Source organism: Ursus maritimus, unplaced genomic scaffold (assembly GCF_017311325.1).
Source record: "Ursus maritimus isolate PB19 unplaced genomic scaffold, ASM1731132v1 scaffold_25, whole genome shotgun sequence".
Taxonomy (NCBI): domain Eukaryota; kingdom Metazoa; phylum Chordata; class Mammalia; order Carnivora; family Ursidae; genus Ursus; species Ursus maritimus.
The window spans coordinates 32,406,746-32,426,109 of NW_024425008.1; the positions used below are offsets into that span (position 1 = coordinate 32,406,746).

General features: G+C 35.9%; 1 protein-coding gene across 4 annotated transcripts in view; it reads right to left on the reverse strand.

The window, feature by feature from the left end:
* The window catches only part of GPHN (gephyrin), a 642,872-nt gene that overhangs the window by 377,600 nt on the left and 245,908 nt on the right, over positions 1-19,364 (reverse strand). For all 4 annotated transcript variants that reach the window (XM_040641766.1, XM_040641767.1, XM_040641768.1 and 1 more), the window contains exon 3: positions 12,172-12,229. In XM_040641766.1, the coding sequence (XP_040497700.1) occupies positions 12,172-12,229 (58 nt within the window). The remainder of the gene's footprint in view (positions 1-12,171; positions 12,230-19,364) is intronic.

Here is a 19,364-nt window from a genome sequence, read left to right on the forward strand (position 1 = left end):
AAAAACACACTAAGATACCACCTTACGTTAGTTAGAATGGCAAAAATTGACAAGGCAAGAGACAACAATTGTTGGAGAGGATGTGGAAAAAGGGGGTCCCTCCTACATTTTTGGTGGGAATGCAAGTTGGTACAGCCACTCTGGAAAACAGTGTGGAGGTCCCTTAAAAAGTTAAAAATTGAGCTACCCTATGATCCAGCCATTTGCACTACTGGGTATTTACCCCAAAGATACAGACATAGTGAAGAGAAGGGCCATATGCACCCCAATGTTCATAGCAGCTCTGTCCACAATAGCCAAATTGTGGAAGGAGCCGAGATGCCCTTCAACAGATGACTGGATTAAGAAGTTGTGGTCCATATATACAATGGAATATTACTCAGCTATCAAAAAGAACGATTTCTCAACATTTGCTGCAACATGGATGGCACTGGAGGAGATAATGCTGAGTGAAATAAGTTAAGCAGAGAAAGAATTATCATATGGTTTCTCTCATGTATGGAACATAAGGACTAGGAAGATCGGTAGGAGAAGAAAGGTTTAAAGAAAGGGGGGTAATCAGAAGGGGGAATGAAGCATGAGAGACTATGGACTCTGAGAAACAAACTGAGGGCTTTAGAGGGGAGGGGGGTGGGGGAACGGGATAGGCTGGTGATGGGTAGTAAGGAGGACACATATTGCATGGTGCACTGGGTGTTATATGCAAGTAATGAATCATCCTACTTTACATCAAAAACCAGGGATAAACCGGGGATGTACTGTATGGTGACTAACATAATATAATAAAAAATCTCCCGGCGTTACGGGATCAAGCCCCACATCAGGCTCCTCTGCTATGAGCTGCTTCTTCCTCTCCCACTCCTCCTGCTTGTGTTCCCTCTCTCGCTGGCTGTCTCTATCTCTGTCAAATAAATAAATAAAATCTTTTAAAAAAAAAGAAGAAGTTGGAGGGCACTGGAGGAGATAATGCTAAGTGAAATAATTCAAGCAGGGAAAGACAATTATCATACGGTTTCTCTCATCTATGGAACATAAGAACTAGGAAGATTGGTAGGAGAAGAAAGGAATAAAGAAAGGGGGATAATCAGAGGGGAGAGTGAAGCATGAGAGACTATGGACTCTGAGAAACAAACTGAGGGCTTCGGAGGGGAGGGGGGTAGGGGAATGGGATAGGCTGGTGATGGGTAGTAAGGAGGGCACATATTGCATGGTGCACTGGGTGTTATATGCAACTAATGAATCATGGAACTTTACATCAAAAACCGGGGATGTACTGTATGGTGACTAACATAATATAATAAAAAATATTTTAAGAAAACCAAAAAAAAAAAAAAAACCAAAAAACAAAAGAAACAAATAAAGACAGGGATTATTCAAGAAAAAAAAGAAAAAAGAAATCACTTACAAGAAAGAAACTGGAAAAAATTACAAATACATGGAGACTAAACAACATACTACTGAAGAACCACTGAGTTATCAAAGAAGTAAAAAGGAAAAAAAAAAAAACCTTGAGAAAAATGAAAATAAAAAAAGGAAATACCAAAATCTACTGCACCAGCAAAAGCAGTTCTAAGAGAGACATCCATAGCAATACAAGCCTACTTGAGGAAACAAGAAAAATCTCAATCTAAATTTACATATGAAAGAACTAGATAAAGAAGAACAAACCAAGTCCAATGGTCGTATAAGGAAGGATATAATAAATAACAGGATGAGATAAATAAAGACTAAAAAGACAAAAGGAAAGATCAATGAAACTAAGAGCTGGTTCTTTGCCAAAAAGAAACAAAACTGACAAAACTTAAGCTAGATTCCCCTAGGAAAAAAAAGAGTGTGGGCTCAAATAAATCAGAAATGAAGAGATGTTACAACTTATACCACAGAATTACAGAGGATCATAAAGGATTACTATGAACTATTACACGCCAATAAATCGGACGACCTAGAAAAAAAAGATAAATTCCTAGGTACATGCTATCTTACAAGACTTAATCAGGAAGAAATAGAAAAAAAAATAAAGTGATCACAAGTAAGTAGATTGAATCAATAATCAAAAATATCGCCCAAAGTCAAAGTTCAAGATCCCACAGCTTCACTGGTGAATACCATCAAACGTTCAAAAATGTAAAGGGGATTGTTTCTTGATTTCTTTTTCCGATCATTCATTTTTAGTGTATAGAAATTCAGCAGATCTTTGTATAAATAATTTCATATCCTGAATCTTTACTGAATTATCTTATTCCTTTTTTTTTTTTAAGATTTTAGTTATTTATTTGACAGAGAGAGAGACAGCCAGCAAGAGAGGGAACACAAGCAGGGGGAGTGGGAGAGGAAGAAGCAGGCTCCCAGCAGTGGAGCCCCACATAGGGCTCGGTCCCAGGACTCTGGGATCACGTCCTGAGCCGAAGGCAGACCCTTAATGACTGAGCAAATATCATACTCAAAAGCTCAAAGCTCAAAGCTTTTTATCTAAGATCAAGAATAAGACAAGGATGTCAACATTCACTGGTTTTATTTGATATAATATTAAAAGCCTTAGCCACAGCACTTAGGTAAGAAAAGAAATAAAAGGTACCCAAATTGAAAAGGAAGAAGCAGAACTATCACTATTTGCAGATGACATACTATATATAGTAACCCTAATACTGCACCAAAAAAATTATTAGAATAAGATAATTCAGGGGCGCCTGGTTGGCTCAGTTGTTAAGCGTCTGCCTTCAGCTCAAGTCGTGATCCCAGAGTCCTGGGATCGAGCCCTATATGGGGCTCCACCGCTGGGAGCCTGCTTCTTCCTCTCCCACTCCCCTGCTTGTGTTCCCTCTCTCGCTGGCTATCTCTCTCTCTGTCAAATAAATAAATAAAATCTTAAAATTAAAATTGCATTCAAAAGAATAAAATGCCTAGAAATAAATTTAACCAAAGAGGTGAAAGGCCTTTAAACTAAAAATTGTAAGAAACTGATGAAAGAAATTGAAGAAGGCACAAAAATGGAAAAAACATTCCAGGCTCATGGATTGGAAGAACAAATACTGTTAAAATGTCTGTACTAACCAAAACAATTTACATATTTGATGCAATCCCTATCAAAATAACAGCATTTTCACAGACCTAGAGCAAACAATCCTAAAATGTGTATGGAACCACAAAAGACCCCAAATAGCCAAAGCAATCTTGAAAAAGCAAAGCAAAGCTAGAAGCATCACAATTCCAGGCTTTGAGTTACATCACAAAGCTATGGTGATCAAGACAGTATCGTACTGGCATAAATACACACACAGATCGATGGAACTGAATAGAAGACCCAGAAATGAACCCATCACTATATGGTCAACTAATCTTCAACAAAGCAGGAAAAAAATCTCCAATGGAAAAAAGACTGTCTCTTCAACAAATGCTGTTCAGAAACCTGGACAGCAACATGCAAAAGAATGAAACTGGACCACTTTCTTACATCACATACAAAAATAAATTCAAAATGTATGAAAGACCTAAATGTGAGAAAGGAATACATCAAAATCCTAGAGGAGAACACAGAAGTATCCTCTTTCACATCAACTGTAGCAACTTCTTAGTAGATATGTCTCCTGAGGCAAAGGACACAAAGCAAAAATAAACGATTGGGTCTTCATCAAGATAAAAAACATCTGCACAGTGAAGGAAACAATCACAAAAACTTAAAGGCAACCTACGGAATAGCAGAAGATATTTGCAAATGATATATCTGATAAAGGGTTAGTATCTAAAATCCATAAAAAACTTATCTAACTCAACACCCAAAAAACAAATAAACCAGTTAAGAAAAGGGCAGAAGGCACAAACATTTTTTTTTAAAGATTTTATTTATTTATTTGACAGAGAGAGACAGCAAGAGAGGGAACACAAGCAAGGGGAGTGTGAGAGCGAGAAGCGGGCTTCCCGCCGAGCAGGGAGCCCAATGCGGGGCTTGATCCCAGGACCCTGCAATCATGACCTGAGCCAAAGCAGACGCTTAATGGCTGAGCCACCCAGGCACCCCACAAACAGACATTTGTCTAAAGAAGACATCCAGATGGCTAACAGACACATGAAAAGATCCTCAACATCACCCATCATCAGGGAAATACAAATAAAAACTAAATGAGATATCACCTCACACTAGTCAGAATGGCTAAAATTGAGTTAATTTTTGTATAAGGTGTGAGATGTAGGTTGAGGTTCATTTTTTTTGGTTATGGATATCTAATTGTTGAACATCACTTGTTGAGAAGGTTATTCACTGAATTGCTTTTGCAGCTCTATTAAAAAATCTATTGAACATATCTGTGAGGCCACCTGGGTGGCTGAGTTTGTTAAGCATCTGCCTTTGGCTCAGGTCATGATCCCAGGGTCCTGAGATCCAGTCCCACATCGGGCTCCTTGCTCGGCGGGGAGCCTGCTTCTCCCTCTGCCTGATGCTTCCCTTGCTTGTGCAAACTCTCTCCCTGTGCAAGCTCTCTCCCTCTCTAATAAATAAATAAAATCTTAAAAATAGAGAACATATCCATGCAAGTCTTATGGGTTGTCTATTCTGTTTCATGTGTCTGTCTTTCTGCCAATACTACACTATGTTGATTACTGTAAACCTCATTACTGGAGAGAGTATCACTGGATAGTCCTTCCACTTTGTTGTTCTTTTTTTTTTTTTAAGATTAATTAATTAATTAATTTATTTATTTATTTGACAGAGAGAGAGAGAGACAGCCAGTGAGAGAGGGAACACAAGCAGGGGGAGTAGGAGAGGAAGAAGCAGGCTTCCCAGTGGAGCAGGGAGCCTGATGCGGGGCTTGATCCCAGGACCCCGGGATCACGCCTTGAGCCAAAGGCAGACCCTTAACGACTAAGCCACCCAGGCGCCCTCCACTTTGTTGTTCTTTTTCAAAATTGTGTTAACTGTTCTAGGAACTAGGCTTTTCCATATAATTCTATAATAAATTTACATAATTGTATGCCTACAAAAAAACTTGTTGGTTTTTTTTTTTTTTAAGATTTTATTTATTTATTTGACAGAGATAGAGACAGCCAGCAAGAGAGGGAACACAAGCAGGGGGAGTGGGAGAGGAAGAAGCAGGCTCATAGCCGAGGAGCCTGATGTGGGGCTCGATCCCATAACGCCGGGATCACGCCCTGAGCTGAAGGCAGACGCTTAACCGCTGTGCCACCCAGGCACCCCCACTTGTTGGGTTTTTTATAGCAATTACATAAACCTATATATCAATGGGGAAGAACTGATATCATTAGTGTATTCAATCTCTCAATTCACGAACATAGCTTGTCTGTCCATTTCTTTAGGTGTCCCTTTATTTCTTTAGTGTTTTATGGTTTTCAGCATACAGATTAACATATGTGTGTTCTTCAGTGTATACCTAAGTATTCAACTTTCTTTGGAGTGATGGTAAATAGTATTGTTTTAAATTTCAGTTTCCAACTGTTGTGATCCTATAAAAATGCAACTGGAGTTTTTGTGTGTGCGTGTTGATCTTACATTCCCAAATTAACTCACTTGACTTATTAGGTGTAGGAATTTTTCTGTAGATGCTTTTTTCTATATAGACAAACACATAATTTGCAAATAGGGAGTTTTGTTTCTTACTTGCCAAACTTTGTGCCTTTTAATACTTTTGTTGCCTTATTGTACTACTTAGAACTTCTAGTACTCAGTTAAAAAAAAGTAGTGGGAGCAGACAGCCTTCCTTTGCTCCTGATCTTGGGAGGAGAGCATTCGTATTTTTTTCACTATTAAGCATGTTTTTCGCAATAAGTTTTTTGTAGATGTTCTTTATCAAGTTCAGGAAGTTTCCCTATATTACCAGCTTGCTGAAAGTTTTTTTTTTTTTATCGCGAATGGATTTTAGATTTTGTCAAACGCTTTTTCTGCATCAACTGATATAATCTTTCTTCTTTAGCTTGTTGATATGGTGGATTAGACTGATTGCTTTTCTCATGTTGGACAAGTTTTGCATACCTCAAATAAATTCCATTTGGTAGTGGTGTATAACTTTTTTATACCTTGTTGGATTTGATTTGGTAATATCTGTCGATTTTGAGTTCATGATAAATACTGGTCTGCAGTTTTTATTTTTTGTACTATGTTTTTCTGATTTTGTTAGTAGAGTAGTACTAGCCTCATAAAATAAGGTGGGTAGTATTTCCTCCCCTTCTATTTTCTGGAAAAGACTGACTAAAATTGATGTCAATTCTTTTTTAATGTTTGGTAGAGCACTCCAGTAAAACCATCTGGGCCTGCAGATTTGTTTTTTAGGAGATTTTTCATTATGAATTTAATTTCTTTTATGGTTATAAGACTACGCAGATTACCTACTTGATCTTCGTTAATTTTGGTAGTTTGTGGGTTTTGAGGAAGTGGTCCATTTCTGCTAAGTTGTCTAATTTATGAGTATAAAGTTTTTCATAGAATTTTCTAATTATCCATTTAACTGATGGAAAATGTGTAGTGATAGTCTTTGTTCAATCCTGGTATCAGTAATTTTATCTTTTCTCCTTTATCTTTGTTAGTCTAGTATGTATCAATTTTACCGAGTTTTCAAGAGTCAGCTTTTTATTCTGTTGATTTTTCCCCCATTGTTTTACTGTTTTCAATTTCACTGATACCAGTTCTTGAGTATTACCTGTCTTCTTGCTTTGACAATATCTGGCTCATCTTCTTCTAGTTTCTTGAGAAAGAAATACGGGTTACTGACTTGAGAATGTTCCTCTTCTTTAAAAATTAATATTTTCATAATATATCTTTTTACTTTCAATCTACTTATGTCATTGTTTTTGAAATGAGTTTCTTGAGAATGATAAACATCGTATCATTTCTAAAAACCCATTATATCAATTTCTGTCTTTTCACTGGCATATTTAAATTATTTATATTTAAGGCAATTACTAACATCTTAGGACTTAAACGTGTCATTTTATGATTTGTCTTCTGTTTCTGTCTTGTTTCTCATTCCTAATTGGGGATTACTTGAACAAACTTTAGGATTCCATCTTAATTTACAGTGTTTTTGAGTATATTGTTTTGTACATTGCTTCTAGTGGTTGCTTTGAGTGGATGCTTTCTATATTATAATTACAAATATAACTTATCGCTGTCTACTGGTTTTAACATTTATAATTTCAAGTGAAATGCAGAAAATTTATTTCCATTTAGTCACCCTTTACTTCCTGCATTCTAAGCACTTCATTATTTACTCTACGTGCATTGTGCACCATATCATATAGAATTAAAATTTTTGCTTCAACCCTCAAATGTGACTTAAGAAAACTGTAAGAAAAGACAGTCTACTATATTTATCCATTCTGCTGTTTTCCGAAGTTTCAAGCCTTCTTCTGTTACCATTTTCCTTTTTCTTACTTTCTTAATCTAAAGTTTTTTCATTTTCTTTCCAATTCTCTTTGGAGAATTTATTTATCCATTCACACAGGGTAGGTTTTCGTGACAAATTCTTAAAGTTTTCTTTTGTCTGAATGTGTCCTCATTTCCCTTTCATTTCTGAAGAATAATTTAACTGGATTTGGACTTTGTGATTGACAGTTCTTTATATCAGCACTTGAAACATGTTCCACTTCCTTCTGGCAGAACCGTATTTAACCACCCTCCCCCAATCAGCCATTTATATTGGTGATTGTATTTTTCAGTTCTATAATTAACATTTTGTTCCCTTTTGTAATTTTCTATTTTCTTCATTTGTTTCAAGAAAATTAGTAATTGCTTGTTGAAGCATTTTTATGATAACTGCTTTGAAACCTTTGTCAGACAATTCTAACATCTGATTCATCTTTGTGTTGGTATCTGTTGACTGTTTTTTTTCCCCACTGAAGTTGTGATTTTCCCTGTTCTTGGTATGATGATTTTTTACTGTACCCAGGACATTTTGGATATTATGAGACTCTAGATCTTATTTAATCTTCTTTTTTAGCAGATGTCCCTTTGTTATAGTATAGTATGAGGGCAATATAAATATGTATGTTCAGCTTCTTTGTGGATCCCCCCTGACACCACTCTGGCAAAATTGAGGCACTCATTCATACTGCTTCATTAAAGACAGTAGGATAAAAGTTTAAGTCCTCTCTTGGCCCTGCCAAGACCTTTCTGTCAAAAAGTGGGGCACACCTTGCTCCATATTATTGATAGTAGGGGTAGATGTTCAGCTCATTGCTGGGCCCTGCTGACAACCAAGGCGGTAAGTAGATGGTTAATGCTTACTGAGAATGGAATATCAATTATCCCCATCTCATTTAGTCTTATTGATGCAGACAGGGATGGAGTCAAACCTCCCTTATAGGCCTCAGAGACATAGGAAAGGGAAGGTAAAGGAGAGTGGTGAGTAGCTCCACCATGTGCTGTCTCTTTAGTCTTACTGCTGCTGGATAGGGGTAGAGACTCAGCTCATCACTAGACTCCACTAACAATACCTTGCTATAGGAAGCAGAACATTTCCCTGTTTCCCCTGAGCTAATGGAAGATCAACTACCCACTAGGCCCATCTACAATATCCTAGCAGGGAAATCAGAGCACTGCCTATTTTGTGGGAGTGTGGGTGTCTGAAGAACTCCTTCCTCAGCCCTGTCAATAAACACTACCAGGGGAGGGATTCAAAGCTTTGCTTCTGGGGGTAGCAGGAGTGAGGTGGAAGATCAGCTTCCTGTTCGGCTCTGCTAAAACTGTGGGGGAGCTAAGTAGTTTCCCCATTGGTGTTTGGCTGGAGTAAGGTATTACCAAAGGCTTTTGTTCTGTTAGTCTACCCTTGTCCTCGTTTTGAGTATATTGTTTTGTACATTGCTTCTAGTGGTTGCTTTGAGTGGATGCTTTCTATATTATAATTACAAATATAATTTATCGCTGTCTACTGGTTTTAACATTTATAATTTCAAGTGAAATGCAGAAAATTTACTTCCATTTAGTCACCCTTTACTTCCTGCTTTTTAAACAGTTCATTATTTACTCTACATGCATTGTGCTGGGTCCTATGGCTTGAAGGACAGGCTTTCCAAGGTGTTTTTTGTTTTGTTTTGTCTGTGCCTGTTGGTGTTTCCAGATTGGAGCCTTCATCAGTGTCCTGTTGAGATTAAATAGGAGGCAAAAAGGAAATCTACGTAGCTCATTGCTGTGTCATTCCTCAAGTCCTAAAGTCCTTAGAAAGACTGATTTCTTCCTCCTACCCTCAGAGTCTTTCTATACTTGTTTATATTGTAATGTCCAGGAATTTTGAGTTATAAAAGAGAAGATTTGAGAAGAACAGAGCTACTGGATCTTGGCTAGAACCACAAGTTTCCTCAGTAGGAATACTTTTGAAACTTGATAAACTTAATATATGAGTCAACAGTATAAAAAAAAAAAATTCACAAACCTTTCCTGTTATTTTTTAAAAAGCATTATAACCAAAACAGGATGGTGCTAGCAATGGAATAAATAGATTGATGAAATAAAAGTTCAGGAAAAGAAAGACTTATGTATGTGTATGTGTGTATTGAGGCATATGAAAATTTAGTATATGATAAATGAGGCAATTCAAACCAGTAGGGGACAAATTGGTTTTTTCAATAAATTGGGCTGGGAAAATAAAGATACATTCGAAAAATATTTTGTAAGTTTAGTCATCCCGATATAAATTACAGATAAAGAATTAATATTTAAATATTTCTATCTAAAATAAATACAACCAAGGTGGTAGTATACCTGCCATAACTATGTGGAAAACAGTTTGATTTCATAGAGAAAAGTTGAAAATACACATTACTTAAAACTCAGGAATTCCATTTCTCAGTATATACCTCAAAGAGACTCTTACACAGGATGCTTTTGTAAGATTTTATATCATCATTTTTTATAATAGCTCCAAATGGAAGCAAGGTGAATGTCCATCAAGAGTAGGATGTCTCAATAATTTGTGGCACAATGGAGTATTTTACAGCAAAAAAACCAAAAAACAAAAAAAGAACAAAAAAACCCCCCAAAATCTTAGCTATAGATAACAATATGAATAAATCCTACAGTGCTGAACCAAGGAAAGCGCGAGAGAATGCATACACTGTGATTCAATTCATATAAAATTCAAACATGAATAAATCATAATATTTAGGGAAGTGTATAAAAATAAATAAAAGGAATGTGAAATAATAACTCAGGGTATTGGGTGGAACAGATGGTCATGATTGGGCCAGGAAAGCATTTTCACTTTATCCCTTCAGCTTTTGGCCAAGCATTCACTATGTGGTAATTTATTATAATCAATCAATAAATGCTTAATTCAAACTATGTATGAACAAAATAATAATTTCTGGTGATAGAAATATTGTGAAGATTACCATACTTTGTAAAAACCGAATTATGTTTTATTAATCATATTTTAATAATAAAAATACACATGCATATTTATTTACACATGGTATATTGTGGATGTATTTCAAATTTAAACTCAATTGTACTATTCAGATAATTGAAAATTACTGAGTTATTTACGAACTAAAATGAACATTGCAACCAGATGTTTCACATTTCCTCCAATCAAAACAAGAAGATATCTGATTTCAGTTTGAAAATGCTAATGGTGCCATCAAAAAAAAATGTTGATGAAATATTTTATAACAGGTTTGCTTCCAACACTTTTGAAACAATAATCAATTTCATATTATTTATGCCTCAGGTTTCAAACTCTCTGAAGATGTTTTAGATGTAATACTAGTAATTAATTTAAAAAATAATATAGTAATGTCATCCATGAATCATGTTTTTTTTAAGGAATCTACTGAGGGATAACTCTTATAATTCTAGAATTTCAAAAAACACAATGAAAAAATTACTTCTTTAGAGAAAAGTCACTATAAAAAATAGGCAAAGTTTCTTCTAATTAATTAAACTAATAAAAAAATATACGAATCCTTTGGTTCTTGGATGGGTCAACAGTTTTGGTCTATTGCTATTATTGCAATAATTTTTAGGTGATTCCATTAACTAGCACGGCCTCAAGTAATTCTTTGGTAAGGACAAATCCCAATATCAACTGAAAGATAAAATTATCTTTGATCTGAGGTTCTGGCTGATTTAACCAACAAATTAATGGGTATTTGGTTACCTGAGAGGGACCTCAAATTTAGTAAGTCTAAAACTTACCCTCTTTCCTCTCAAACTTATTCCTTCTCTTGTATCTCCTCTTTAAGTTAATAGCAACACAAGCTGGATTGGACCTAAGGATTCTCTCAATCAAAGTATTTTATGAATTTATCAAGTTCGAATGAACTTTTTCACACTCCTGTTTTTCTTTTTCTGCTAGAATATAATTATTGGATTAATTTCTGGTATTGCTTATCCAGAACACCAGACATATTGAAACTAACAGTATATTACATAATAAAGACCAATGACATTAACTGATTTGAAAATAATGTGAGCAAATGAACAATTATTAACTAAGATTTAAATTTATTGAACTCGATTTTGGAAAGCTTGATAAAATCAAGCTTGCTGATTTGTTCTGATCTTTAAATGTCATTGTTAACAATTTAACTCAGTATTGTTATCCTTGACTATTGCTTTCCAGTCATTAAATTTTATTTATATAATAGATAGTAAGTTCAGTTCTTAGATTGTAAATTGCTCTTGGGGAAGGGCCACATGATATGCCAGAAGACTAACAGTCCATAGGATTGAGTAAAATGTTAAAAACAGAAGAATGCAGATTATGTAATTTTCAAAGAGTAAGGTCACATTTTCATTCAATGTACTATAAATTTTAAATTACAATTGGCATACTGTGTTTTCAATGGAACCAGAAAATATTTTCTAGAAGACTGGTATTATTTGTAATTAGCGAAAGCTTACAGGGAAAATAAATTAAAACAAGATAGAAAGATTATTCATTATGCACACTAATACTTATATACGGTGTTTCTTAAGTAGCTTTTCAGTGAATTTCACATGAAGTGCTCCTGTTTGATCTTCCAAATAATTTTCATAGAAATGCATTGATAATGGTAATTGAAATCTGATAGGGATTATTATATTTTCTAATTCAAATAGGATAACTGTGAATTAAATGAGGTCCCAACACACCCCAAAATTAAATAGTATAAAGAAAAAGCAATGCTTCCCCCACCTACCCGGCGAGATACTAAGTCTTCTTAGAGATGAAAAATGGCATACTATACCTTGATTTCTTCTATTTCATCTGGTACTATCTTGTATGCTGATATAGTCCCACCCAACCTGAAATTAGGAAAAGAAAATATTCTCAAAACTGGCAATAGTGTATAAAAATATATGGAGTATTTCTGCCATTAGCATCAGAATGCCACCAATAATTGCCCACTGTCCACCCCAATGACCATGGAGTAAAAATGACCTTTTCATGCTTAAGCTTTCCATATATTACTTAAAAAGAGATGGATAATGAATGACTACTAAAAGAGAAAACATTAAGCTATATTTTTAACTATAAACTTCTCTTATTGATACCTTTAATAATGCTACCACTTTCAGTGATGGATTCTGTCACAACTAAGATGTAGCAAGAACTAATAGTAGTCATGGCATTTGCCTTTTAGGCATGTTCTTAATTAACAGAATTTACTTTTTAGGGTAGTTTTGAATTTACAGAAAAATTGAGTAGAAAGTAAAGATATTTATTTCCCAGATGCCCCCACCAGTTTTCCTTGTTACTAACATCTTATATTAGTGTTGCACATGAGTCACAATTGATGAACCAATAATGATTTTGCTTCTTTTTAAAAATAATTAAAACAAGGAGTTGGAGAGATGTGTGTGTGTCTAGCATTGTCCAAGGAAAAGAGATGAGTGTTTAAGGGTTACAATTTAATCCCTCAAATATGATCTTTGCCTTACGGCAGTGTGGTCATTATTGCCACATTCACCTGTTTGAACTTATTTTCCTTTTTAAAGAAAGTAGCTAAGACTTATGTAACACTTATTATTTGCCAGGCATGTCATATATTATCTAATTTAATTTTTGTAACTGTTGCCATTGTTAAAATTGGGATATTGAGACACAGAGTGATTCATTAATTTTTCCAAGTAACTGAAAGAAGGAACTGAGATCCACATTAAGTGTAAAATATATACCAGATTAAAAATACTTAGTATAAAAAAGGCTAATTTAAAAAATACTGAATACATTCAAAAATAATATGGTAGATATACTGAGTTACATTATATTTTTATAATTAACTTCATTTGCTTCTTTCAGCTTTTAAAATGTGACTACAAATTTTTTTCCATCAGATAAGTACTCTAAGCTCTTAAACACCAAGATTACCTACCTGCCATTACTTAAATTCAGTGCATAAAAAGGAAATTTCTGACTACTTATTTGACTTTATAAATACTTTAACATGAGAAAAGAGAGTATCATTCCAAGATGGTACAGGAGTAAGAGACCTTAGTTTAGTCTGGTCCCAGGAATTCACCTAGCTAGCTATTAAATCATTCTGAACACCTGCAAACTCAACCAGAGATCTGAAAAAGGAATAAATGCAACTCTAAAAATAGAAAAGCGCCCACTTTCTGCAAGGTAGAAGGTGCAGAGAAGTGAATCCAAAGAGATTCATGGGAAGATAAACCTCAGGGGGAGGGAGCCTCCATAAGCCGGCACCAGAAAGTGATACAGCAACAGAACGCAAAATCAGAACTTTTAGAAGTCTGCTCCGGTGAGGGACGTCCCTGCCTGAAAGGTGCTTAGATGGCAAAGCAGGGCGGAGTCCTAGGCGGGACAGTGTGGTCTCAAGATCCTTGGGGTCATAAGAAGACCGGGGGTGCTTGACTATGGCAGAATTACCAGGCTTCGGAGTGGGAAAGCTGGGTACATTTAGCGAGCCCAGGAGTGGGCTCTCAGCTCGGGGTTGCCATACACCACGAACCATGGCAGAACTGGTGAGACACCCCTTCCTACCCCGGGAGGAACATACCACAGAAGTCTGCAGGGTTTGGAGACTCGAAACGGGTCACGTGACTGAGATAGAAATGCTCAGTCACAGGCTGGGTGAGTGCGGAGTGCAGATGGGAGTCCAAGGGAGACAGGAGTGATTGACTGGATTTCCCCCAGGCTGCACTGAGAAGTGGGGCCCAGAACTCTCAGCTCTGGAGCTGGAGATTTGGAGGCCACCATTTTCATTCTCATCCTCTAAAGCTGTGTTGGAAAGCCTTCAGGGAACAAAAGCCACATAGAGCAATCTGAAGCAGATTACTTAGCCTGACCCCCTGGCAAGGGTGGTACAATTCCACCTAGGACAAAGACACTTGAGAATTACCAGAACATGCCCCCCCAGAAGATCAGCAAGAACATCCAGCCAAGACCAAGTTTACCCATTATTTAGAACTGCAAAACTCCAGTGATGGGGATATAGCATACAGAATTCATTGTTTTTGGTTTTTTTCCCCACGATTGTTTAGTATTTCAATTTTTTTTTCTCTTTACTTTCTTTATTCCTGGGTTGCAAAGTTGGTTCAACATCTGCAAATCAATCAGTGTGATACATTACATAAATAAAAGAGAAGATAAGAATCATATGATCCTCTCAATAGAAGCAGAAAAAGCATTTGACAAGTACAGCATCCTTTCTTGATTAAAACTCTTCACATTGTAGGGATAGAAAGAACATACCTCAATATCATAAAAGCCATATATGAAAAGCCCACAGCAAATATCATTCTCAATGGGGAAAAACAGAGCTTTTCCCCTAAGGTCAGGAACACTGCAGGGATGTCCACTCTCACCACTGTTGTTCAACATAGTACCATAAGTCCTAGCCTCAGCAATCGGACAACAAAAAGAAATAAAAGGCATCCAAATCGGTAACGAAGTCAAACACTGACTCTTGGCAGATGACATGATACTCTATGTGGAAAACCCAAAAGACTCCACCCCAAAATTCCTAGAACTCATACAGGAATTCAGCAACGTGGCAGGATATAAAATCAATGCACAGAAGTCTGTTGCATTTCTATACACCAATAATGAAACAGAAGAAAGAGAAATTAAGGAGTCGATCCCATTTACGACTGTGCCCAAAACCATAAGATACCTAAGGAATAAACCTAACCAGAGGCAAAAGATCAGTACCCTGAAAACTATAGAACACTTATGAAAGAAACTGAGGAAGACACAAAGAAATGGAAAAACATTCCATGCTCATGGATTGGAAGAACAAATATTGTGAAAATGTCTATGCTATCCAGAGCAATCTACACATTCAGTGCAATCCCTATCAAAATAACACCAGCATTTTTCACAGAGTTGGAGCAAATAATTCTAAAATTTTATGGAACCTGAGAAGACCCGAAATAGCCAAAGGAATGTTGAAAAAGAAAACCAGAGCTGGAGGCATCATAATTCTGGACTTCAAGTTCTTTTGCAAAGCTGTAGTCATCAAGACAGCATGGTACTGGCACAAAAACAGACAACACAGATCAATGGAACAGAATAGAGAACCGAGAAATGGACCCTCGACCCTATCATCAACTAATCTTCAACAAAGCAGGAAAGAATAGCTAATGGAAAAAAAAGACAGTCTCTTCAACAAACACTGTTGGGAAAACTGGACAGCCACCTGCATGCAGAAGAATAAAACTGGACCACTTTTTTACATCATATAAAAAAATAAATTCAAAATGGATGAAAGACCTAAATGTGAGACAGGAATCCATCAAAATCCTAGAGGAGAACACAGGCAGTAATCTCTTCGTTCTTGGCCACAGCAACTTCTTGTTAGACATGTCTCATTTGAAAAATTGTTTACAAGTTTACAGTCCACCTCCATATTTGGTCTAGAGGTTGAAAAACATTGCAGCAAGTTGGCACTGCTTTAGAATAGAAACTATGTCTGCTGGTTTTATTCCACTCTGTCCAAGCACCTAATATGAGACTTAGGATGTAGAACACTGTATAGGAATTTAGTGAATGAATGAAAGGAATAAACAGCTTTGAAAAATATTATTTTTAAAGCATTATCCCAATTTTTATCAACAAGAGAAGTGAAGTTTAGACAAAGGCTTAATAATTTTCTGAGACAAGGGAAACCTAAGGAAAAATGAACTCTTGGGACTTCATGAAGATAAAAAGCTTTTGTACAGAAAAGGAAACAATCAACATGACTAAAATGCAACCTACGGAATGGCAAAAGTTTTTTGCAAATGACATATCAGATAAAGGGCTAGTATTCAAAATCTATAAAGAACTTATCAAACTCAACACCCAAAGAACAAATAATCCCATCAACTATTGGGCAGAAGACATGAGCAGACATTTCTCTGAAGAAGACATACAAATGGCTGACAGACATGAAAAAATGCTCAAGATCATTTGGCATCAGGGAAATGAAATCAAAACCACAATGAGATACCAACTTACACCAATGAATAAAGTTAACAATTCAATTATCAACGGATCTTGAGGAGGATGCAGAGAAAGGGGAAATATCTTACACTATAGGTGGGAATGCAAACTGGTGCAGCCACTGTGGACAACAGTATGGAGGTTTCTCAAAAAGTTAAAGATAGAACTGCGGTAGACCCAGCAATTGCAGTAGTAGATATTTATCCAGAGGATACAAAAATAGTGATCTGAAGAGGCACCTGCCCCTCAGTGTTTATAGCAGCCATGTCCACAATAGCCAAAACATGGAAAGAGCCCAGATATCCACTGGCAGATCAATGGATAAAGAGGATGTGATACACACACACTGGCATATTAGCCATCAAAATGAATGAAATCTTGCCATTTACAACAACAAGGATGGAAGTAGAGTGTATTATGCTAAGCAAAAGAAGTCAGAGAAAGACAAACATCGTATGATCTCACTCATATGTTATTTTAGAAAAAAAAAACAGATGAACGTAGGGAAGGGAAGGAAAAATAAAATAAAAATAGGGAGGCAAATCATAATTGACTCTATAGGAAACAAACTGAGGGGAGGTGGATGGGGCAATGGAGCAACTGGGTGATGGGCAGTAAGAAGAGCATTTGTTACAGTGAGCACTGGGTGTTATATGGAACTGTTGAATCACTAAATTCTACTCCTGAAACTAATAATACCCTATATATTAATTAACTTGAATTTAAATTTTTTAAAAAATCACTATTTCTGGTGTGTCTTTGAAGGAGTTTTGGGCAGAGATTTGCATTTGTTTCAGTAAACTAAGTAAAAAGTATCCCCTCACCAATGTGGGCCGGTGTCTTCCAATCCACTGGGTGCCAGAATGGAACATTAAGGTCAAGGAAGGGCAAATAATCTCTCTCTTTTTTATCTTTAAATTGTCTATATACAGTTTGTGACATTCATCTTCTGCCTTAGGACATTGGTAGTCCTGATTCTCAGGTTTTAGGACTCCCAGACTTAAACCACTGGCCCCCTGGTTGTCAGAACTGATTACATCACTTACTGTCCTGGTTTTCCAGCTCTCAGATGGCTGATTTTGAACTTCTTGGCCTCCATGACAGTGTGACTCAATTCTTATAATCAATATCTTCATCTATATCTGTGTCTATATTTATACTTATATCTATGTATATTCATATCTATATCTATATTAATATTGATATCCATATGCTGTTATTCTCTTTGGAGAACTCTAATACACTTCTGACATCTACTTTCATATGTTATTTCCCTCATCAAAGCAATGTCAGCTACTCCTCAGTGACTTCGCAATAACAGCATTACTCATTTAAGACTTCCCTGGTCCTGCCCCTGTGTCTTCCCAACTCTATGGACTGGTGTTCATTTGAACACCCAACTTTTGCTGTAGGTAATCTGCGTAGCTTCTTACTATCTTAACTTAACCACGCTTCTCACATGAAGTACTTTTTTTCTTCATCTTCACCTATCTAAATTTAATCCATTTTAGGACATAAATAAATACCATGTTGTCAGGTCTTGAGTAGACATTCTAGTCCACCCTGATTTCTTTCCTGTATTCTTTACTGTTTGATAATTGTCATTATCTGTATCATTCATTTTAAGTTTAATTACATGTTGCTATACTTAATTATGTCACATTTTCCTTATTATACTGTCAGTTTTTGATAGACAAGGATGGTGGCTTAAATTTTTTTGTGCTCTAAATTTTTTTCTTTGTATTCTTTTCAGTACACAGCACAATGCTTTACACATAAGTACTCATTAAATTATCTGAATTAAGTAAAGAAAACTATTATTTGTTAAATTATGTTGGAAAGATCAGAATCCATGATAAATATATTATGAATACTTCTAAGAAAATGTTTTCTCATTTCCTATTTGGCCTCTTCATTCTTCTAACGCAGGATCTCTCAGTCTCAGCACTACTGACATTTGGGGACAAATAATTATTGTGGGAAGCCTTCCTGTGCATTGTAGGATGTTAAGCAGCATCTCTGGCCTCTACCCACTACATACTAGTAGCACCATCCATGTTGTAACTAATAAAAATGTGTCCAGACATTCTCAAAAGTCCACTGGGCCAAAACTGCTGCCAGTTACAAACTACTCTGGTGGTTTTTTTCAACAGAGCATAAGTATGTAGATAAAGCAATTAAAATTATAATCATATTGAAGGTACCTTTGGTTCTTCTTTAGTGTTTTATTGAATTCCCATGCTATTGCAAATGCATGTTGTTGGACTATAAAGAATGCTATAGGGATATGCTCCTTCAGTGCTATTCAAATTTATAACTTCAGTAGCTTATAATGTCTAATCGTCAGAATGTTGAATTAGCTTTGGCAGGAAGCCTAGATGAACCACTTAGTAGGGAACAGGGAAAACTTAATAATAGAGAGGAATAAAAAAGAAGAGAAAGAACAAGGTATATCTTTAATTATTCATCTTTTTCAATGTAAAACATCTTCGTATTATTTACTCAACAGTTAAAGTGCCTTATGTATGCATATAAGAATGCTAAACATTGAGTAGTATATCTTTAAAAAAAAGGAAAGAACTGTTCCTGCTTTCTAATAATTTATAATGCATTGTGAAAATTACACACACATGCACATACACCAGGAACAATAACAAAAACGAGACAGTATATGTGATTACATGACAAATGAATTGGGATAACCAGTGTATATTCAAAGCCTGTAGATACAGGAGATCATTTTGTCTTAGAATGGTCATTTTTGAAGCAGTTTTCACTAGAAGCATCTTGCATTTGCTCTTTCTCTAAAACTCACACTATCTCTGTATTGTTATACTCCTTTTTAAAATTTTGCCAGAGTTCGTTTCAAGTGGAGATATTCTCCAGCCACATTTCCCTCTATCTTCAAGTTTCCTGTTAATAATATGTGTAATGTAATGCTTTGAGTTCTACTAACCTCTCTGCAATTAACTTGCAAGTGAAAATACACTGTTT